Genomic DNA, 23,407 nt, shown 5'->3' on the forward strand with positions numbered 1-23,407 from the left:
GATACACATAGATATTTTCTGTACCTTACATGGATTTATTTTTTGCTTAATAAATAATTTCGAAATCGAAAGCAGTCGTCTTGGTTGAAGAGCCACGTTGGCAGTCAATGAAAAAAATGTTGAATGAAAATTTGGTGGTATGTAATTCGGGAAGAAAAGAAGTCATAAAAATGATTGTAATTTCGGTGAATTTCAAATCGAAACTATTTGCTGCAATAAATTGAGTTCGTTAAAAGCATTTCGAAAATGCCATGGCGGTTAACAGGAATTCCTTCAGACATATTCCAATTGGAACGTCATTCACAATGCTAGTCATCATTGGCTTACGAACGCCTAGTAACCTACGGCTTGTATATATACGAGAATTCATCTCTCGTCCAATTTGACAATTGTTTACGTCACATTCCGACGTCTTTTCCTAATTCATCTGTCAACCATTTTTTTTGATACGATTGGTCGGTGGTCGTAGATACCGGGCTGACGGCGACAACGGCGTAAAATTAGTAATAGGCGACGTTTCTCAATTTTAGCGTGCCGTTTTGAAGACTCGTTTGTATAAAAGATACATTTTCCTTGGATTTAACGAGCTTCTGTGCAAAGTGGGCGTTTTGTAAAATCCACAAAATCTATTCAAGAAAAGATCGTTTTGTCATTCGTGAAGGTTTTAAACGAGACGGACAAAACACAAAAGGAAAACTATTGAAAACTTATAACTTGGGTATTCGATCGGCGAGAATTGTTTGTGTCAAGTACTATTCGTTGGAAAACTAAACCAAGTTTTTTCGACCAGTTTTGAATCTCATCTATTAAGGGAAATTGGGGGTGGATTGTTTCGATCCGACGACAGTTTGTATGTTTTACAGGTTGAGGAGGAGATCGTAAGCTTCAAATTGAATGCAATTGATCCACATCAGACTAGGTACAGCTGAGCACAACTTGCGAATTCGGCTGGACAATACCCTCCCGTCAACTGCCAATTGAAGGTAATTTAGCTCATTAAAGAGGTTCCGATGGTTGTCATTTGTGTTTTTGTTTTCTTGTGTTTTTCAAGTACGAGGCGGGCAGTGATTGCTTCGCAGTTTGGCTGGAAAACAGGAGAATATCCAGACGAACACGGCGAAGTTGTGCAATGACTATTGGGAAGTAGCGAGTTTGTTCTTAGTTTTCTGTTCCTAATTTAGGAAACATCCCAACTTGGAGGAGGCAAAGTCAACTTCAGGATTCCAAAGAAGTAGCGCGAAGATACTATCAAATTGACCTTGTTGAATTTTGATTGATATAAAAAGCAAAAATGGTGAGTTGCTAGTATCTGGCATCTAGGGGAGACCTCAACCAACATGAAAGGAGTTGGGGGAGGGCTACTTTGAACCGCATTTCTATGCCTTTCTGGGCTAGGCTTATTGAAAATAGAGTCAGAGTCAGTAGCTTATGATCGTTTTTCCAGAATTTCCTCGGTTTTGGCCAATCGGCTGAGATAGATATTGTCTTCGATGGTGCCGAGACACGAAAAATGGTTGAAGTGAAAACGGAAGATGGAAAAAAGGAGAAAATGCTGCTCTATTACGATGGCGAAACGGTAAAAGGGAAGGTAATCCGTTTAGCTATCATTTTTCCTTCGAATTGAGTCTAAACTTTCCTATTTCGAACTCAATTTCAATTCGCGATGATTAGGTGAATGTTACACTGAAAAAGCCTGGGAATAAGCTTGAACATCAAGGCATCAAAATCGAACTAATCGGGCAAATTGAATTGTTCTACGATCGAGGTAATCACCATGAGTTTGCATCGCTCGTCAAAGAGTTGGCACGACCCGGTGATCTCATACAGAACACAAGTTATCCGTTTGAGTTTGCTAATGTTGAGAAGCCGTTTGAAGTCTATGGCGGAGCGAATGTTCGTCTAAGGTACAAGAAAAATTCAATGAAAAATCGAAGTTGACTTAACACGTTGCCTTTTAGGTATTTTTTACGCGTCACAATTATACGACGCTTGAGCGATATTGTCCGGGAAGTTGATATTGCTGTTCATACGCTTTGCAGTTATCCAGATCTGAATAATCCTATTAAAATGGAAGTGGGCATTGAAGACTGTTTGCATATCGAATTCGAATATAATAAGTCAAAGTATGTGCAAGTTCTTATCTATTAGATTTGTACCAAATTTACCTCTTCCCTTCCTAACAGGTATCACTTAAAAGATGTCATTGTGGGTAAAATTTATTTCCTTTTGGTACGGATCAAAATCAAGCATATGGAAATTGCAATAATCAAGCGTGAAACAACCGGATCAGGTACAGAATCTAAACTAATTAGTTTCTACCTTAAAAGTCGTTCATTCATACCATCTCAATTGACTTTGAATAATTTTCAGGGCCTAATATTTTCACGGAAAATGATACAATTGCAAAATATGAAATTATGGATGGTGCCCCAGTGAAAGGTTTGTCCTGTCCTACATCAGCTTGATGCTATGACGGAAAATTTTAAAATTTGAACAATTCATTTCAGGCGAAAGTATACCAATTCGTGTATTCCTCGCCGGATATGATTTAACACCGACTATGCGTGATATAAATAAGAAGTTTTCTGTTAAATACTTCCTAAATTTAGTCCTAATGGATACCGAGGATCGGAGGTACTTCAAACAGCAGGTAAAATGCTTATTTCTAGGAAATAGACTCGGTTTTAGCATTTGATATCCATCTTACAGGAAATAACGCTCTGGCGAAAATCAGAGAAAAATCGTAAATCTCAACCACAATTGGCTAATAATCCCCATGTTCCGACACATTTAGTTGGTGGAGCTGATAATAATATGTTATCATCGTCATCTATTAAGTCTATGCACCAAAGCGGTACAGCAGTCGGATCAGGTGTTGGTGCAGCCTCACAGCAACAATCTCTAGCAACACACGATGGTGGCGTAACAACTGGCGAAGCTCCAGATGCACCATCATCTCCAACGGCTGAAGGGGAGAGATTCGGTACTGATCATACAGTTGGATTGTTTGTTCGCGATAATTCCACACAACCTGGTAAGAAAATATGAACAAATTCAAATTCAAATCTTGCTAATCTTAACGTGATTTCATTTCAGCTGGTGAATCTAAATCAACTCTGTCTAGCAATCCTCTGTCTCTACCGTCCAATCCGGCAGAATTTCAGCGTGGCATAGCTGATGGTGCTTCAGTTCAATCAGACGAGGCAACTGGAGGAGGAGGTTATCTGTTCGATTCAGCTCCAGATGATCGACATTTGCCTAACGCAACCGAATCTGCAGCGACTGTTTCAGCAGATAGCAGTAATATAGGAACGAACTCGACAAGCGGAGAGGTTACTGCAAAACAGACACCAATTGCTGTACAATCAGTCACAGCCACACAAATTTCAACTGGTACAACTCCACCAATTCCAGCTGCAAGGACATCGCTTCAAACTCTTTCCGATGAACCTCCGCCAATTTATGATGACGATGATGATGATAATTCAATCCAGCAACATCATTCGGTCGAACCAAAAGCTATCGGTTCCCAGTCAACAGGTACAAAACAACAATCGCAAGTGGATCCCCAATCATAATCGATTGTTTTGGGTAAAAGAAAGATGGAAAGAGTGTAAATGTCGATCTTTTTAAGATCGAATTATCCAATAGAAATATTTATAGAAATGCCTTCCTTTCCCTTGATTGTCAGAATATATATATATGAATGATGATAAATGAAATAAAGCAAAATATTTGGAGGGTAAAAGATGCAAGGCGAATCAAGGGAGATTTCAGTCGAAATATTAACTAAAATTATCTTGAAGGGTCAAAATGAAAGCAAGGTGTCGAAATCTACCACAATATGTTGTTACGTATGGTTTTATTATATTCTGAAGCGAGGTAACAGGAAAATGCAATAGATAACAAGGAAAGGAAGACGTAGAAATCATTAATGATACTAAATATAATGATTCAGTGAGTATATATATTTATATGTTTAGGAAACCCAAGCATATAACACATAATAGTGTATAGGAAATTTTTCTAGAAACAACAAGCGATATCTATGAAGCGGAAATGTTTTTCAATTTCTTTAATGAGTGTATATGGCCTATATCATCTTAATTGCATCTAATGATTCGGCAAAATAATTTCTGTAATATACACAAAACTATAACCATGCACACAAAACAGCCATAGGGACACTTGAACATAAAAAAAAACTTAAAAATAAATGAACGTTTACTCAGCGGTATTTCCAATAAAGTTACAAATGCGTACTCACATATTTAGTCCCACTATTTTGGTCAAGGTCAACATCGGAAAAGAGTATCTCACGGTTTCTTACAGGGCAGAGGGTATCAGCTCAAGCTATTTGCTGCTTAAGGAGGCCGTTCAGCCGAGTCAGATCTGATTGCTATCCTCGAAACGGACAGACTTGGCAAGGGGGTTAAGCCACGAATTATTTTGTCGTAATGATTTTAGCTGATGATTCTTGTATCGTCAACTGCTCCGAAGAAAACTCTTGAGAAAATATCCTTTGGTGAAGCACCAACTCAGGCTTAGCTTAGTCAATCGTCCCTAGCAGCCTCACTAGGGAAAAATAAAAAGGCGCTGAGTAATCGATTGGACTGAACAATTCTTTATTTAAAATATTCGCTTAAATATAGTTTTTGTGCGTACAATACATCTAGACATTGATCTGCATAGATTGCAAATTGCAAGGACGTAAAATGATGTGCTCGCAGATTTCCATGCAGGTATCGGCGGTCGTTGATTTCTGTGTGTCTCACGTTTGCACAAAATTTGACTATAATATTATGACCGGGGAGGTATTGATGTCGATTGCCAGGTGTGTGAAAGCATTAGAACCATGCCCCCGGAGATGGTGCGTATGGTCATCAAACTTCTAGATATAGATCGTGAAGTTGTCCAGACTTCCTTTTCTTAGAGTGGGTATTGGTTTTACTGTGCGTTGCCTACGCATGAGCGCTCGACGTTTCCTAGTAGTACTGCTATGCCAAATCCTGATGAACTCAACACCATATCGTGAAGTTGGTGATCGTGTATTTTTTATTCTGGTATTTCTAGCCGCTGTTGTTTAATTTCGTTCGTTAGCTATCGAATGTTTTCTGCGTGAGGATGCTTCCTGCCTCAAGGGCCAAAATACCTGATCCTTCTATCGGTTGAATGATTTTAGAGCCTGGACAAGGGGGGTTTCTCGACCATAGCATAGATCCATTTGTTAGTTGTTGGGATCTCTATCCAGGCAGATTTGGTCATAATTGGTTCTGTTTGACAAGACTCCAGCATCGAAACATCGTTTAACAAGTCCATTTCACATTTGTTTTCATTTACTCCGCGATGATAAATGGGACGAGACTGGGCGCATAAGTAAGGTGAGTTGTGTAAATTTTATTATGCATTCGGACGTTTTGACCTTGATGAGCAGTGACCGCTAAAGAGTCGCATGCTTGACGCACCATTATGAGTGTCCCATTAAAGACTACTGGAATGGGAAATAAGCTGAATAGCGGAATTTTAACTTGGAAAATAGCGCCTAGGAGCTGTCTGGCGTCCTGGCCTACATCATCGCTTTACCTCAGGCAGGGTCGGCCTTGTCTTTTTTTTCCTGTTCTTCGCGTAAACCTGGTACATCCAAGCATCGAAAAGCTTCCTTGATATCGTTTATATACACTTTATTAAACAACGGGAAGGCAATCGCATCTGAAAATGCAGGATGATGTTTACACGGTTATGATTACGTGATTACATGATTAATAATAATAATAATCGTTGGCGCAACGTCCATCGTGTCATTTATCTATGTCCTGCGACATAAATGATTGTGGAAAGAATGGAAGCATTCATCCTTATAACGTCGTTTTATCCAAGGATCTTCAGGAATTCACTGGCAGAGGGCATCACAGTAGATATTCATCTATACATATGTGTGGATATTGTGAAAAAGGATACATTGGGAACACACAACACATTGTTGCAAAGGATAATATGTCTGAACACACTATGGCAGAAATCTATGTATTTGTATGAGTATCTGAAATTGACATAACTTTTAAGACCACAAATGGTATATTTATGTTTCTCATTGCAAGTGGTGAAGATTTGTTTTGGTTTTATTAACAGAATTCGGAGTTCAAAAAATATTTTTCAATGTGAATAATAGAAACAAGCTTGGATAGAAAGTTCAGGCTAGATTTTGTTATTTGTTGTTTATCACGGTGACTTCAAATTAAAGGACATAATTAGAGGTCCTCGGATATAAAATCAAATATGGCAGCAGTACAGAAGTGCATATGTGAGTTTTTATTGTTCTTGTGAATTATTTCAATTTTTGACTGAATAATGTGCTTTATAATTTCGTATCTTTGCTGTAAATATTATTGCAAAAGATGCACTCTTCAAAATTTGAGGATAATTGCTTAGTAAAGAGATGTTTTAGGGGCCGCGTTAATGGCTTCAAATATTGATTTTTCCCTCTTCAGAGTAATGAAGGAATATCGTAAATTGACAGCCTGGTATTAGTTTCCTTGGAATTCTCTCTTACATGAGCGTGTATGTCATTAACCTTTGAGATGGATTAATAAAACGCCATCGATACAAAACAGGATTAGAGCGACCGCATTGAGTTATACTTGCAACATGGTATGCCTTCTGAATTTCAAACTCTTAGGGAAAGGTGTCAATGCATCTATTTGATTACCATATCGGACACTATGCCCCCCGGTTTCGTCCTCCGCGGAAATTTACGATATTTTATAAATTCACAGGAGTAGTGAATGTCCAAAAAATTACTGCAAAATACTCATTTGTTGTGAAAAATCACCTCAAAATCAAATGCTAAAATTGATTCAAATGAAGTTTACTTCCTTTATGGTCAAGGTATTAGTCTGAATTGTAAAATCTTTCATTATTAAATCCTTTGTGTTTCCTATTTGATTGCAGAATTTCAAAATCAATTGCTAAAATAAGAATTTTCCAATTCAATTCTAATTTCCTATAATCAGGAGTTATTTACATAAACTATTTTTCATTTCAGAACGTTCCGATTGCGGAAACATCGAATACAATTAAAGGGACGGATGCCATTCGGCACCAAAGCAATAGGAACGGACCTTGTTTGTACCGGAACAAGTGAGCAGAGAACATCGTCATTTTGAAAAAAATTAAAAGATTTTACTTGAAATAACAGCAAAATTGTGCTTCGTTAAATATTTCTTCCACTTGAAAATGATTTATTCAGTAATTTTGCAGTCACTTGTACTGCGGTCTTACTTGTATTATGGCTAGAAAAAATGTCGCGAAATGCTAGCAAGTCTAAGTTTACCGTGAGTGCGTTCATTATTCTGGCGGGTGCGATGTTTTACACAATTTTATTTATTTATATCTCATTTTACCATCGGTGGTAATTAACAGCCAAGACTTGATACGAAATGATGAAATATTATTAAAATTCGCCTTAATCCCTATCCTGCAAATAAGCTAATTGAAAGGTGAATAAGGAAACAAACATTGCCAGCATTTTCCATATTATTATTTTCCTTTCCTCTCTTAGTGTGGATCGTGTTTAGTGCGCGCGCGCGCGAATTTAAAAACAAAAAATATATTAAAGAGTTAGTGGAGGGCTGAGTTTTGTATACAACAATAGAAGCCCAAGCAAGTTCTCTGAGGTCTTTGGTGATTCTTGAGCATCAACCGACCATATTTGTTTTGTTTTGTTTGGGCTGACTGTGCATCTATCTATTTTTCTAAACAGAATCAAGTTTAACCGGCGAGCGTCCAAGCGACTCACTATCGTCTCCCGTCACACGTGCAGAGAGTGTTATGTGTGAAATGGAATAATAATCAAAAAAAAAAAACGGGGTGGAAAATCCGAATTTTCGCAATACGTATTCTAAATTAAATGTTTTCGGTGAATTTATGTCTAATATTTATTTGTCTAGTTTCAATTGTATTCAGTTATAATAATTCGAAAATCTATCGGACGAGTGAATAGTTTGGATCGCTGTGTGGGGTGTCTGTACGCCGAACCACCCGCTGCCCGTTCGGAGGTATCAGTAAAGTGGGTAGAAAACAAGGACGGAATTGGGAAGCTGGCACAATGAGCTCGGGTACATCGCAACAATTTTGTGTACGATGGAATAGTCATCTGGGAAGTTTAGGTGCAGCATTTCCTCAGGTATGTGTTATGTGATTGCTTAAAATGAGTTCTAGGTCCTTTTTTTTATTGGTAGCCATGCAAGGATTCTAGGTCCTAAATATAACTACGCGCAGAACCCTGCAAGATGTAAAGCTACAATTCTAAGAACATATACTTGTGATTCTGTATAGTAACAGCGAAATATATTGCGTCCGATATAAATTCAAGGGTCATTCAAATATAAATAAACCATCATACCACGAAAACTTAATAAAAAGTAAATAAAGGGAACACCTTCGGATAGCAGTAGTAGTGAATAGGGATCCCTTGTAGCTTGTTTTTTTCTTCTCAATAACGAGAGAGTAGAGCTAAATCTGAAAATGGGAAAAGCGGCGATAATTTACCTAAGTTGGGGATCCTCTAGCACTTAAAAGTATCATTTTAGAAGCAACCGTACTTCAACAGATATCAGTCATTTCGAAAGGTAGCAAGGGGGCGGGGGGGAGGTGTACTCCTCTTTTATTTTTGTGCTTTTCTGATTTAGATATGTTTGCATATGATCCCTTACCTGCGATTGTAAAGTTCAAGCTCTCTCTCCGTTGGTAACAAAAGTCATATTTACACTTCTGGGAATCCTTCAAAATAATTGCATACTCCTTAGTAATATAGCGCATCAATTACACAAGAACTTTCCCCAACAGCGAAGAAGAAATATCATAAATCAAGAAAAAAATCTACAAAGAACATAACGAGCTCAGGATTTTAGTTGCAACAAGAAACTTTTCCAAATATAAGAATCCAATAATGATCTTTAGAAAGCGAAAACCAATTAGTAACAAGATTGATCCCAAAATGAATATTTGACCAGTATTGAAGACTTCTGGTCCCACATTCGCAACTCACACTATCTTGCCCAGCTATCCCCTCCATTCATTAAATTCTCTGGCTCTTCAGCTAACTTCCCCCAACTATCGTGTGATTTACTATTCCGCGACGTTTCCTCAGTCTATGTTCCCTCTCCTTCCTCCTCGTCCTTCCAGCTAGTGGATGTAGCCTGCCTCGTATCGCCTACCATTCTCCTGCTTACCTCTTTCCCTGTCGAGTACCTTATTGGAAAACTTGATGCCAATGTCGGCCCTGGCTATGATGGTCTTCCAAACTTTTTTTTTTACTTAAAACGAATCAGTCCATCACCCTTCTCCTATCCTTATTTTCAATAAAAGCCTCGAAGAGAATCCTTTTCCCCGTTTTGTGGAAAGATGCGCTTATCGAGAATTACCCTTGGAAAGATATTTCGCCGGCTGGTTGTCGGCCCATTTTGGTCGCCACATAGTGAAAGAGCAACGCGGCTAAGCGTAGCTCCACTGCCTCCAACCTGCTCGACTTTATCAACTTTGTCACCAAATGTCTAAATTCACGGCAAGAAGTGCATACCATTTACATTGACTTCGCTTCGTCACTGTAAATCACAAGATACTTCTATCCAAACCCCCGTCTCTAAGCGTTCCCATATTGGCTTGCCTCTTGCCTTTCCAACCGATCCTGCCGCGTCTCTTTTGACGGCTGCGCATCCCGCTCTTTCTCCCCCTCCTCTGTCGTCCCACACTGATCTATTCTGGGTCCTTTATTATTTTTATTTTTTATCAACGACATTCTCCCCTCTGTTTGCTCTATGTCGACGACCTTAAGCTGTTTTCCGCTATATCGTTGCCTATGGACGGTGTTTGCCTTCAATCTAACCCAGACACTTTGGTTCGTTGGTGCTCTGCTAATGGTTTAGCGATAAGCGTCAGAAAGTGTTAGTCTGTGGACTACTCCTTAAATCCTAACCCACTTCCTGTTACGGACGCAACAATTGTAGTCTTAGTTTTGGAGCCAGGGTGATGCAACGCTAAACTCTCATCGTAACAGAGTTGGCGCCCAACGTGGGGCCACAATTTTTGCGTTCGTAACAGGAAGTGGGTGAGGATTTAAGCGAGTAGCACATAGATTGGTACTTTCTGACGTTTCACGCTAAACCCTTAGCAGAATACCAACGAACTAGAGTGTCTAGGTCACCTTGGTCAACGAACCAAACCTCCCCTAACAGGTTTGCTAATCGTGAACATCGACTCCGCGAGATAATATATACAGCGGGACGTCACGTGCTGGGACTAATCCAAATGCTAGCAGTTCTTCGAGATGTGAGCCGGGTTGTTGGTTCTTAGATATTATCTTCCTGTCAGGACCACAGAGATTTAATCACGTGCCTTGACTCACGAGGCAGCAAAACTAAACCCACCCGGGGTAAACTATTCTAGATGAAGTGATTCCATCGAAGATTTTAGATCGAGCAAGGCGTCACATACCTAAATTCCATTTAAGACGTCGGAGTCACTTTCGACAATACGCTCCGCTCCCTCTGATTTTGACTTCATCCAAACCTCCATAGCTCTCTTCAATTCCTTCATGAGCAATACTCTCGAGTACTGCTCTGGAAGAATGTAGCTAAACTCCTTAGAGATGTAGGGGGGTTACTCGAAAAGATTAGAGCTGTGGCGGTGCCAATTACTTCCTTCCAGACACTTGTCTGGAATTAGCACTTGCAATTGGCAACGAAAATGTCGGGAACATGCAACACACGTGCAGACGAAAGTTTTCCAGGCTTCAATCCCCCCGAGCCTGAGATTTGGTTTAAAAACGTGGAGGCATGCTTTGTGAGGTATAACATAAACGCCCCACAACAGCAATATTTGCAAGTCATAGCGGCCCTGTCACCGCTATATGTCACCGAGTCCATGATAGGCAGCTCATATAACCGCTTACCCGAGGAATTAATAAAGCGGTTATGTGCCAACAAGGAGGAGAAAATGAGACAGTTCATGGAGGACACATACATGCTTGACGAGAAACCCTCCCAGTTCCTCCGCCTCCTGCAGGGTCTCAGCGGTACTGCAGTTCTGGAGCCACTGATGAGAGGTATAGGGTTAAGACGCCTGTAACCTGCTCTTCAATCGATTATGGTGACGATGGATGACCAGCCACTACAAACTGCATTCGACACAGTGGGTAATAACATCCTCGCCTTCAACAACGAAAAGCAGTTTAACCCAGCTAGATCAGCAATTATCAAGTCATCTTGCAGAGCTGCGAACGGAGATACACATGGTCCAACAGGAGTCCAAATTCATTCAGGACGAGAGTACGGCGTTGCGTACATAACAGAGTTGGCGCCCAACGTGGGGCCACAGTCGTTGCGTATATAACAGATAAATATTGGAGGTAACATACATACAGAACGATCCTCTGCGGTCGTCCAGCATTTTGAGCGGCTACGCGAGGAGATCCGGGAACTTATGTTCTCACCGGAGCATTGAACGGTTCGCTCTTCGACGATCGTATCAAATGAGGACTAGTCAGGTCCCCAGTCGTACCGAAATTCTTGTATTCCTCGAGCACCGCATTTGCCATCTGCGAGTTCGGGTCGGAGACCAACTATCGACCTGAACAGATTCTCCAGATTCTCCGGGTGACCGTATAAGTAAGATATTGTCCGGAAGGGGCCTGAAGTTCTCGGGAGCCCCTGACCGAGTTGGAATTGCATGTTGATAGGTAGTTTCCTGAACCGGGTGGCAATGCTTACGGAAGATACCCTGGGAAAGTAGTTCCACTCCCTGAGTCGGCATCTCTATCGAAGCGATGGAGGGGAAGGTTTGGAACTTCTCGGACACCGAAACTTTCACTCCAGCCTACCTTTCGTCCAGTTCTCAAATCCATCGTTAGTGAGGTCTCCAGCGATTCGGAAGTTCCTCCCTCCTTCGAGCGTCGAAGCGGTTGAGAACCAACTGGAAGTTATTTGAACATGGACGCCTTCGCGAGATTTGTTTGGGGAGGAGACGTACGAATACGTACCTAGACATTGCCATGCGAATCATCGCCATCTCGGAGCTGCATGATACCTAACCGCTCAAAGTTTCCACTCTTCGCGTCTGTTCCTACTGGTTTTCACGAAAGAAGGCACATTAATTCCCTCCGTCGGTAGTATTAGCGGACAAGCAGAATGGAGACTTACGATCATATGCAAACATCACTCTTTGGGGTAAGGATCGATGACCTGTAATAGTATCGATCCTGTTCCATTGATGTTGGAATTTCCCCAGCATATGTGGGGTGGGCATCACATCCTGCTATTACCTCCATATCTTTACTTTTGGCATATTGGATAGCTCTGATGAATGTTCCACTGGGAGCTTCTTCTGCGTCATAGAGGAAATATGCAGAGCACTATAGAATCTTATTTTATTCCTGTTTACTTTTTATGGTTAGTTTGACTGTTGCCACGTCGCCATCAGATGAATCGTTAGCCTAATTAGCCTGGAGGTCTTTTGAGACTACCATGCAGGAGCGGGGTCAATAGGTCAGCATGTTGGACATTTATGCCCCTGACTATCCCACCAATATCCCATGGTTCTTGTATGAGGTATATAGATGTCTTGCTATTGATCCGACGACTGATAAGAGCAATCGCCGCTTTACAATTCTTGTGAAATATGGCACTATATCTACACTTCAGGTCAAAATTCCGAGGGCTGCACATCCTCTTCAATAGTTTTAGGAGCCGACACTTATAACGTCATTGTCCCTAACCCGTAGTAGAGCTTGCAGCCCGTTTGGTCCCGAACTTTCTTAATGTCGGTTTCCCAGCTTATCGGCTCTCTCTTCTGCTTTGCTAACTGCATCCAGGTGGAGGTGTTGAGGTTATTTTGGACACCAAGTTGTTCCAAAACCTTAACACCATTACTCTCTTTTTCTGGAAATTAAAGGAAGCACTTTTTGAACAATTGCAGCTTGGAGACCTTTTCAGGGTTAGTCGCGTACCCTCCCATACATCGTGGAGGGAAGAGCAGTATTGGCTGAGCCACTCGTTCGTGTTTTCGTCAGCAAAGTTTAGCCGTAATATTTTACGGTATGGCGCTACCGACTCAAATCGAAGCTTAATGCGTTGCAAGGATGCAGTCCTTGCAGTTAGGAGGAGTTGTCTCTTAAGCTGTTCGCACTGCTCAGTGTCGTAACCGGACGAATTAGAGTCGTCATACAAGACCCATCCATTGGCTTCGATAGTCTTGATTGCAAATGAAGGCTTAGCCGTTGCCGGCCAAACCCTCTTTGCTGCTTTTTGTGTCGAAGAGTTGGGGTTGTCCAAGGACTGCTGCCGCTTTGGCTTTGCCGCAAGTGCCCCGGATACTTCTTGACCCTTACCTTGTCACAGCAGAGGAGGTTTGCCCGGAGGTGGTTTGGACGAATTCAGTCTCCCCGAAGGGTGTTTGCTGTTCAAGGACAGATGCTTACCCAGACTTTAGCCTTAGCAGGTAGCGCCGATTGGAGCCCGGGGCCAGGAGTGCTGTTAGAAGGGCCTGCTTTGACTCGTCCGTTAAGGACTGGGTCCCAATCAGATTGGTTTCCACTTGAGTAAGTGGAAAATCTAAGTATAGACTTAGGTTCTCCATCGATGAGCTTGGGGTTGCCCCTTCACTAGGGGTTGGATTGTCAGGATCGAGATTTAATTTTGGTGTTTTAAGAGTTTCGAGCGCAATGCTGACCACATTGCCTCCTAGTGTACCGTTACGGTCTTGAATGAAGTGCTCTAACACACTTCAAGGCCCTGATCCAATATGGATTGTTGCGCCAACGATTATTATTATTAAGAGTTTCTCATTATTTGCTGCCATTTCTTCAGTTTTATTGGGTAAAGTAAGTTCATCTTGGCAGAGCCCTCAAGGCTAGGTAGTCACACCTTGGCTTGGGGTTTTGGTTACCGCTTCGCATGTTCACACATGTAGTCGAAGCCCACGTCGTTGTAGTTCTTCACTTGAAGTTATTTCAAGCGTCTACTAGCTATTTGAAGCTCTAAAATTTTCTTCAATTCGGGTTGATCATTAATTTTTTTATCTGAAACGTTCTTTTATTCTCTTTCTTTCCAATCCGCTTGTATAGCTTCTGGCTGGTCAACGATTTGTCGATGTAACATTGGCTTGTGAGGGACATCAGTTGCATTGTCACCGATTAGTCCTTGCCGCTTGCTCCACATACTTTGAAAGCCTATTGGGCGAGAATCCATGCAAGCATCCCATCATAATCCTTCCGCGTGATATACGATTATGGGAAATCCAGGCTTTAGTTGATTTCATGTACAAAGGAGAAGTGAATGTTTCGCAAGCTGGTCTTTCTGATCTACTGAAATGTGCCGAAATTCTACAAATTCGCGGTCTTTGCGGTTCAGATGCTGCACTGAATTTAAATCAAGTCAATTCGGCAGCTACTTCTTCACAAGCCACAACATCTCCAACAGCGATCTCATCTTTATCATCAACAGTTCCATCGAATGCAGTTACACCCGTACTATCATCTAGTGTTGCATCCATCTCACAACAACCCTCCGATTCACCCCATTCATTAACAACGTCACAAACGTCGACACCATTGAATGTTGACTGTGATCGTTTACTACAAAACGCAAGTTCACCTGTTAATTCCAGTGCGGTAACCAAAAATGCCAATGATACCACGTCGAAAAGTTCAAGTTCAGGGGCCAGCACAAAAAGACAGGCGGCAGGACGAAATGAGAATAGTAGTCTGTTGTTGAAAACTTCGAAAAATGAAAAATCAAGTGGGAGTGATCAGCAGCAGAATGAAACGCGATATCGTACTCCAACCCCAAATCGACTGGTGGGGAAAGTTGAACCAGTTGATATATCATTGGATGAGGATATGGAGGATCAGGACTTGAGTCAGTCTAATGAAAAGATTTCGGAAGGTAAGTGGGATTTTGATTTTTTTTTTCAGCCTCGATTATAGTTGGTAATATAGGGCCTACAAATAAGTTCTGTCGGTTTTTTGTTTAAATTTGAAGCTTTATTGTGAAAAATTGGTTATACATTCGTTGTTCAAAGTATTGCCCATCGCTAGCCACAACTTTCTTCCATCTTTCAGACTATTCATAGATACCATCGCGCCAAAAATTGGCCTGCTTGGCCGCTATCCACTCATCGAGCCATTTTTTGAGTTCATCGTAATTGGAGAAGTGCCGGTCAGCCAAGCCATGCTGCATCTACGTCGGTAGAGTTTGCCCGTGACCGTTTCGTTCGGTTTTAGCAGCTCATAGTATACCATACCCAGCTGGTCCCACCATATACACAGCATGATCTTCTCACCATGAATATTCGCTTTGGCCGTCGATGATGAGGCATGGCCGGGGTATCCCCACGTTGCCCGACGCTTGGGATTATCGTAATGGATCCACTTTTCATCGCCAGTAACTATTCGATGCAGAAAACCCTTCCTTTCTTGTCGTTGGAGCAGATATTCGCACGTGAAAAAACGGTGTTCGACGTCTCTTGGCGTCAGTTCATACGGAATCCAATTTCCGACCTTTCAGATCATTCCCGTTGCTTTTAAACGGTTGGAAATGGCTTGCTGAGTGGCTCCAAGTGTTTTTCCAAGTTCTTCTTCCGTTTGCGATGGATCTTGGTCGAGCAATGCCTCTAATTCTTCATCTTCAAAAATTGTTGGCCGTCCGGTGTGCTCTTCGTTTTCCAAGTCAAAATTGCCACTTTTAAACCGTCCAAACCACCTCTGACACGTTCGTTCAGATAGAGCATGGTCACCATAAACTTCCACCAAAATGCGATGACTTTCGGTTGCTTTTTTCTTCATATTGAAATAATGAAGTAGAACTCCCCGCAAAAACACATTATTTGGTACAAAACTGGCCATTTTCGTTGATGAAAAAAGTATTGTTGTTTACACTTCAATTAAATAATTTATACTGACGTTTGTGCCTATTGACAGTAGCTTTCCGATGAATGTTTGGAAATGCGGATCAATGGAATAAAAAACAAGCTACGCCATCTATTGTGAAAACCGACAGAACTTATTTGTAGGCCTAATAGATAGTTGGATAGTTGGTAATATGGCACTCTTTTCATTGCAGGTAGTGACTCCTATGCGGCCAAATATGTGGACTACTTAGAAGGGGCGAAAAATGGTAAGTCGATTTCTTATGTTTCATTTTGTTCGAGTCGGTAGATGGTTTTAAGAGAAGAAGATACACTCAAAGATGGTATTGTTATATTGAAATTAAGAAAAAAAAACGTCCCTTGCATCCGAGATGGTACTGTCTTGCTGTTAAACTGATGAGAATCCGGACTCGTCCTTCTGACCCATTGAACAGTATGGTCCTTTGGTTAGTTTTCCAATAACTTTCCTTGTTTATAATTTGGTATTGTTCATTCAAAAGGGATTACTCGCAAAGATTATTGTTGTTTCTAGTTAAATAAATAAATTTTTATTTATTGTTTATTTTATTTATTTTTATTGGCTTTATTTTGTTACTTTTTGTTGTTTTTTTTTCAGATTTTTTGTATTATTTTTTTTTTTTTTGGGTTTTCATCAATTTTCGACTTTTATCGAGAAGCTTGAGAGTACGGTGTTAGGGGAAAGGAATTAGGGTTTTGTTTTACATAAGACCTTGTACAGAAGTACGATGGAAAATAAAATGCTGTATATAAATCCTTTTGTCGCCTGAAAGATAGTAATATTAATTCGCACACAAAAGTGAGTTAATAATTTTAAAAATTCAATTTCGAAAAGGAGACCTCATCCAATAAATTGGATACCAAAGCCAACAGTTTGTTAACAAACTAAAGCAAAACTCTAAACCCACTCTTTATAAAAGAAGAAACAATACATCTCCATAAAGGACCTTCCAGTTATAAAACTGGCTGTCTACGCAAATTTACCGACCTTCTACCAGTTGAAAATACGATTTTTTCCTATTTCTACACTTATATCTGTTGTTTACAGGTTGTATATTGTTGTTAAGTTTTGGTAGGTGATTTTCGAGAGTTTCGGTTTCTATTTATTATAATGAAAGATGAATGTTTAGTTGGTTGATATAAGATCCAGGAAAACTATAACTGATCCTTTTTAGTAATTTCACTATTGTCAAAACCCTCCAGTGTATTAAGTGCACAAATTAATTATAAATAATTAACCTTAACGAAAAAATAACGAGATAAATCTGGGGAGGAATTTGACAATTTTGTTGTCTAAGTTGTTTTTTTTTTTAAGGAATTAAATTTTCATTTTGGATTTTTAATTATTTATTATTTTATTTTGTCATACGTGTGACTAATTTCATTATATCGTAAAGATATGAATATCAATCAATGAAAAAAGAGCACAGAGATTTTTTTATTTATGAAAAATGCAAGAAAAAAAAAAATGAAAAAATGTTCTGTTCTCTTTTTCAGAAAACCAACATCACCTGACCCAAACTCAACAACAACAACAACTAGAACAAGATGACAATTTGAGATCCTCTCTTCCATTACAACAGCCAACTGTATCCGCGACGCTATCATTATCATCCCCGCTATTATCTGCACCGCTATCCTCGCCATCTACATCCGTTTCAAAGAGACATTCTAATCCATTTGCAGTACATCCTGCTGATCCTTCCAAAAGTAACCAGTGTAGCAGCAGTGAAGCCGATAACGATGAAAACCGCAACTGTATCTATGACGAAGTCGCCGATATCTATATTATAAATGACGTAGACGAGGGGAGCCAACAGGAAATTTGCGTTGTTGAAAAGGATCAAGATCATATCCATGAACGATCACCGCGTTATCGTCGACAATCGCAATGTAGCAATCCCTCAACTACATCTCCTGGACCAGTGCGTCGACTGATAGATTGCCGAAATCCAAAAAGCAGAAAGCCTGAAGGAGGAATCGGCATGTCTAGTATATCGGCTCCCCACCGGAATAACTACCGGGGCAAGATTCGAGTTAAGTCCAATGAGAACCTCTTTGATAACTTCGAGATAAACAAACCAGGGGCACATATAAAAGATCACCTTGGCTTCAGGGATCAACCTGTAAGCCATCAGAATCACTATGACGGGTACGAACGATTGAATTCAACGACCCTCCACCCGGCCACACGTGGTAATCGTGCGCCACTCCCCGGTGCGCTGCGGTTTAACCGAAACTCAATGACTGTTTTCCTTAAGCCCACAAAGGATCATCAGGCAGGCCAGCAGGTTCTCCAGTACAATGAAGACTATTCCCAGTGCGAGGAAGTGGGAAGCGAGAAGATCTATGACCATACCACAATCAAGAGCGAATATGACTCCATTGAGGATAGCAACTATGAGAGTATAGTCTGTCTGCCTAATGTTATGGAAATGTACAACGACGGGGAGGATGGTGATATAATGACCAGCAGAGACTTAGCCGAGATTGACGTGGATGGAAACCATTTGGCCATTCGAAGTAAATACCATTCCTCGGGTCAAACAGTGATTAACACCGGATACGAGGACATAAAAGTGGACGAGGAGATGATTTATGCTCAGCAAGTTAACTCTCCGAACGGACTTTTGCACTATCATGTCAGTGGGGAAGGGAACCTATCGGATCATGAAGGCAGCAGTCATCATCATCATCATCACTTCAAAGGACTTGAAATTTGTCCTGCGAATGGACGTCCAATGGAATTTGCCATGGCTCAGTTTTTATCAGATCATATTGATGGCGGTGATAGCGGTGGTGATGGCAGCGGAGGTGGTGATGGTAGTCATGGTGTTGTTCTTAATCAACGATCCTCATTGCCACCTTCAAATAGTAATGGTCGTAGATGTCGGTATGTAACTAGTAGTAGTAAAAGGAATCCTGTCGCATTGGAACAAATCTCGAACGATGGACAGCCTTCATTGAGTGCTGTTGTTTTACGTAATCCGCGAAGCAATCAACCGCGTACTTATAGCAATGATGCTTTATATGCAGCCTTAATGGATGTTAAGGCAGGCGAAAGTATTTACAGGTAAAAAACATTGTTTTTTTTTAAAGAGATGAATCATGCTGTTTGATTTGGTTTCATTTCTGTGTTCGTTTTGTTATGGTTTTGTTTCTTGTTTGTTTCGAGAGCAACTGAACTGAGCAACCACCATGAAACTCCCACTAGGGGGGCCAACCGCAACCAACCGATCTGTACTCAGATACGACAGGAATTCTCCTGAAGTATAAGAGTCCAGGGGCTACCTCGGTTCCCATGGTACCACTATATCCCTGGTAAGGTTTCGTGACCGAAGCCACTTCAGATGAGTCCCCGTGCAGACTCGGGTCTGATCGCCCTTGCTAGGCCTTGGAGAATTCGCCTACTGCATCACGGCCGGCAAGCCAATGCGATACAGCGGTTCTCGGTGCCACCACGTGGAGGTTCTCCTCGGCCACTTGGTTTTGGTTCCGCCACCTCAGAGCACCAGGGCGAAAAACAAAAGGAACTGAGGCTGGACAGATCTTCATTCCACCACGGTGGCAGTGTCTTCTTGCTGTATTTAGCAGGACACCAGGTATCGAATGCCTTGTCCAGAACCCCGACCTTTGACACCAGTTCGTCTGTCGTGTCAATTTTGCCAATTTGCGCACCGGAGAGTTTGTCCTTGATAAATTGACCAAACTTCCTACAATCGATCCTCTTGGGGTCCTTGAAGGGTTTAGAGACTTCTGCGGCGAGATCTAGAGCGAAAAGTATACAACTATGATCTGAAAAGGATCTCTGGTCATACATTCTCCAGTTCTCTACCCTAAGAATCCCATTGTTGATTAGTAGGATGATATCATGGGCCTCCTCCCAACCGTCCCAGTTCTCTAAGCTGGGGAAAATGGAATGTTTGTGTGGTATCTTTGTTACAAAGAATGACTCACCCCTCTCGGTGATTTCCGAGCTACCCCAAAACGTATGCCTTACATTGGCTTTCTTTGCTGGTTTGGTGTTCCTTCTGACGGAGCTGATCGATCGTGAGCCATGTAAGCCGAGGAAATATACACGTGCTCTCCCTCGCCTGCTCCAATTTGACCAGGACTAGGTCGCTAGAACTGAAATCTGAACATAGAAATGCTCTCCGTCTGTCTTGATCAGCGTCTCCTGTACTATGAAATAAATTATAGTATTTGCTTTAGAGCCCTTCAAAGGTCGCCTCCGACCCAAAACTCCTGTACTAGTGCAATGTCGATGTCTTCCCCTAGGAGGAAGACAAGCAGATTAGGTGAAGCGCACTTCGAGTGCTGGAGATTTATCTGCGTTACCCTCAGTATGATCTGCTTGCGTGGGGGGTTCCTTAGTCCCCGTCGGACCGTCAATCTAAATCTCCCCGAACAGCACATTGGCGGTGTCGATTGGATCCAGGTCGTCGTCTCGTTTTACAACTAGATGCGAGCGACCGGTCTGCTGAGAATCTCGTCCTAGGGAATGACTTTGAGCTTTATGCTCTATGCGAGAAAGTCCCTGGAGAATTAGTCCTCGCAAGTTATAACGTGGAACCCACGGACCACCTGAGAGCACAAGCCATAGATGAAGATGCTCAATTGCCAAGACAAGGGAGGTCGATTAGGAGACAAATTTCCTGATTCGCCACAAGAAACTAAGGAAACATTTGAGTTATGAAAAAACAAGGTCACCTAAGTCCTAAACGAATGGCTAAGGCACCAACCGTCTATCAAATCAAGGGCACGTTTTATATTTCTACACACCGCTCCAAGATCCTGATCAACAGCAAGCACAGCCACGTCATAAGCATAATCCTGAGCTTGTATTGACAAATTTTGCAGTTTACTTAGTAGTGAATTGATCAGCATACTCCACAGAAGTGGCAATAGCACATTTCTTTGGGGCATAAAGAAAGAACTGCCAGCGATCACCACGTAGAGGTGGAGATAGGGTTTGGTAGTAGAGCTGTTGGTGTTGGTTCAGCAGGCGTTTCCCAGGTTTCAAGCTCCATCGTGGGTACCAATCCACGTTTCGCCCTGGGACCTATACTGCCCTTTGACTGCTATATATGGTACCTAGGCTCCGAAATACCCTCCAGACCGATCGCTGTTGAAGAGACATCTAGAACTCAGCTGCGTCTTAGCTCTCAATGTATATGTTGTGCTTCCAACTTTATTTCAAAACTGGTTTTTCTGTTTTGTTTTTTTTGCAAGTTACTAGCGCTTTTCTATTTTTCTTTCGTTCAAATAAATACCACGTTATTTATTTCTAATTATCACATAATGATAAATTTATAGGGCATCACTAATCCATAAGGTGCCACGAAAAACACTACGAAATTGGATGAAACGTTGGCATATTAAATCTGCATATCCAATGCCCAGACAGTTAAAACAAGCCGCAGAAAAAAAGAAACGTATTCAACAACAAATTGAAAAAATGGAAAAAACAATCGCATGTAATAATACCACTATGATTTCAAGTGGTAATAGTAACAATCGTAGCAATAATAGTCAAACATCTGGAATGATGTTACAATCATCTAGTCACAGACAACAAAGTCATAGTATCTCGAAACATGCTATAATTAAGAAGTAAAGCCTAAGATATTTCACAAAAATTAAGGAGGGAAGCAAATTGAAAGGGAAGGACGAATGTATACGGTACTATCTGTGTGTATTTACTTTTGTATAAGGAGTTCAGTCATTTAAGGAAGATAGTTCTGTACCTTTCCTATTCACACAATTATTGAAATAGGAATCCAGCCGATGATGACCTTGATAAAAAGGAATTACCCCAAAAAAAAGAAAAACCGAACAATTGAGGAAAAATCATATTCAAAGGCACACTGAAATTTATATAATAAAAATATAATAATTTAAATTTATTTCCGTATTATGAAGTCAGTATGTTATAATATGTTCCCTTTATACATTGTCCCCATGAAAAGAAATTAAATTCACAAAGAAAACAACATTGAGAACAAACCAAAATTCCTTTTTAATAAAAATCTAAGATTCAGATCTTTTTTGCTAATTTAGTTGGGGTTTCTTATAAAATTCTAGGTTTATTGATACTTATCGGTAAATTAATTGTGATTTTTACTAGAAATTAGGTGTCTTTTCACTTTATATTTATTATACAATAATATATTTATTTGTTTACTTTTTATCATGCCACAATTTATTTTACAAGTGTCAATATTATTTATTTCAAGCTTTATGTATTATTTTATTAAATTAAATTACTTATTTATATCAATTTCAAATGTCAGGTTATAATAATCGTGAAACCCACATAGTTGATTTGAATGGGTATTTATTTCGTGATTTAACTTTGTTAAATGCTGCTAGTCAAATTTACCTTGATTGATAGATTTAAATCAAGTGAATACTTCGTGGTTTCTACTGCAGATTATCAAATAATTCATTTCTTAAAGCTTGATTGAGATGCGTAGCATTAAAGCCAGAATTAATACTTCTATCATAATTTTACTTATATTCAAAAAACAATCTTTTTTGGGATCATAGAAAAAAAATTAGTCTTTTTTTTTGGTTTTTTAACTATAATGAAGTTAGACAAAATGATATATATAACAGTCGAATTTTGTTATAAGTTTTTAATTATCACCAGTGCAAGTGTGCCAAAATCGATTCGGAAAATATGGGAAGCAATGGATTATCCATGTCTACTTTTGCCGATTATATTAGTGAACTCTTAAAAGATTGAAGTCCACAGGTTTTAGAATAAATCCTAGTTTTTAAACCTTCTTGATAAGATCTCTCTTAATTGGTGATATTTTTTCTTAAATTTCTTATTTATATCATATATTTTAATTCATTCTTTTGATACTTTATAGTTCCTTATTTGCATCTTTTTCCACTTATTTATTTTCGTTTAATAATTTTTTTCATTTAATTATCAATCACGTTCCCTTTAAACGAATCTACTCCATGAAACCCTGAAGTTGCAGCTACCAGTCGGATTATTTCTGTTTATTTATTAAAATTTTATTTATTTATTTATTTATTTTTCGTTAAAATAAAGACTAAATATATTCTTTATATAATTCACAAAATATGTATTATATTAATTTCGAACAGTCCACCAGGGCTTCGTTGAAGCCTGAACTATTTTGACTTGAATTGATCATAATTCTAATTGTGACTGTTGAAATTAAGACAGAAAAAATAAATACAAATTTGAATTAAAATGAACCGATTTAAAATGAATTAATATTATTATTCTCATTGACCTATATGTTGATATATTTGGTACAATAAGTAAATAACGAATGAAAGGAACTGTCTAGTCTTCGTACTTGATCGAAAATGTAAAATTTATACTACTGTATAATATACAAAGAAAATTAAGGTTTTGTTTTACACAAAGCCTTAAAAAAAACTGAAAATATATAAACTATAACCAAAATACCATAATGAAATAAAAAAG

General features: G+C 39.9%; 2 protein-coding genes across 3 annotated transcripts; both read left to right on the forward strand.

Moving 5' to 3' along the window:
- Window positions 1-414: 414 nt before the first annotated feature.
- On the forward strand, window positions 415-4,268 carry LOC119660865 (vacuolar protein sorting-associated protein 26B-like). The gene is made up of 10 exons (XM_038069761.1): window positions 415-983; window positions 1,052-1,294; window positions 1,445-1,588; window positions 1,672-1,904; window positions 1,959-2,123; window positions 2,184-2,290; window positions 2,371-2,439; window positions 2,508-2,650; window positions 2,710-3,034; window positions 3,097-4,268. Exons 2-10 carry the CDS (start codon window positions 1,292-1,294, stop codon window positions 3,576-3,578), a joined length of 1,671 nt encoding a protein of 556 aa, XP_037925689.1. The 5' UTR covers window positions 415-983; window positions 1,052-1,291; the 3' UTR covers window positions 3,579-4,268.
- Window positions 4,269-5,820: 1,552 nt separating this feature from the next.
- Window positions 5,821-21,751, forward strand: LOC119660812. Of its 2 annotated transcripts, none has more exons than XM_038069652.1 (6): window positions 5,821-6,301; window positions 7,043-8,182; window positions 14,117-14,936; window positions 16,113-16,166; window positions 17,434-19,009; window positions 21,253-21,751. In XM_038069652.1, the coding sequence occupies exons 2-6, from the start codon at window positions 8,105-8,107 to the stop codon at window positions 21,551-21,553; spliced, it is 2,829 nt and encodes a 942-aa protein (XP_037925580.1). In that variant the 5' UTR covers window positions 5,821-6,301; window positions 7,043-8,104; the 3' UTR covers window positions 21,554-21,751. The 2 variants fall into 2 exon arrangements, with proteins under 2 accessions (XP_037925580.1, XP_037925581.1); XM_038069653.1 differs by lacking the exon at window positions 5,821-6,301 and adding an exon at window positions 6,791-6,885.
- The last annotated feature ends 1,656 nt before the right edge of the window (window positions 21,752-23,407 follow it).

This window comes from Hermetia illucens, chromosome 7 (assembly GCF_905115235.1).
Source record: "Hermetia illucens chromosome 7, iHerIll2.2.curated.20191125, whole genome shotgun sequence".
Classification (NCBI taxonomy): Eukaryota; Metazoa; Arthropoda; class Insecta; order Diptera; family Stratiomyidae; genus Hermetia; species Hermetia illucens.

Excerpts from the sequence above, each read along its gene's own strand:
- LOC119660865 (XM_038069761.1), top strand. Across the intron at positions 1,905-1,958 it reads GGAGCGAATGTTCGTCTAAG|GTATTTTTTACGCGTCACAA; the intron begins GTACAAGAAAAA and ends GTTGCCTTTTAG. Across the intron at positions 2,291-2,370 it reads GCGTGAAACAACCGGATCAG|GGCCTAATATTTTCACGGAA; the intron begins GTACAGAATCTA and ends AATAATTTTCAG.
- LOC119660812 (XM_038069652.1), top strand. The coding sequence starts at position 8,105 with ATGAGCTCGGGTACATCGCAACAATTTTGTGTACGATGGAATAGTCAT. Across the intron at positions 16,167-17,433 it reads CTTAGAAGGGGCGAAAAATG|AAAACCAACATCACCTGACC; the intron begins GTAAGTCGATTT and ends TCTCTTTTTCAG. Across the intron at positions 19,010-21,252 it reads GCAGGCGAAAGTATTTACAG|GGCATCACTAATCCATAAGG; the intron begins GTAAAAAACATT and ends ATAAATTTATAG.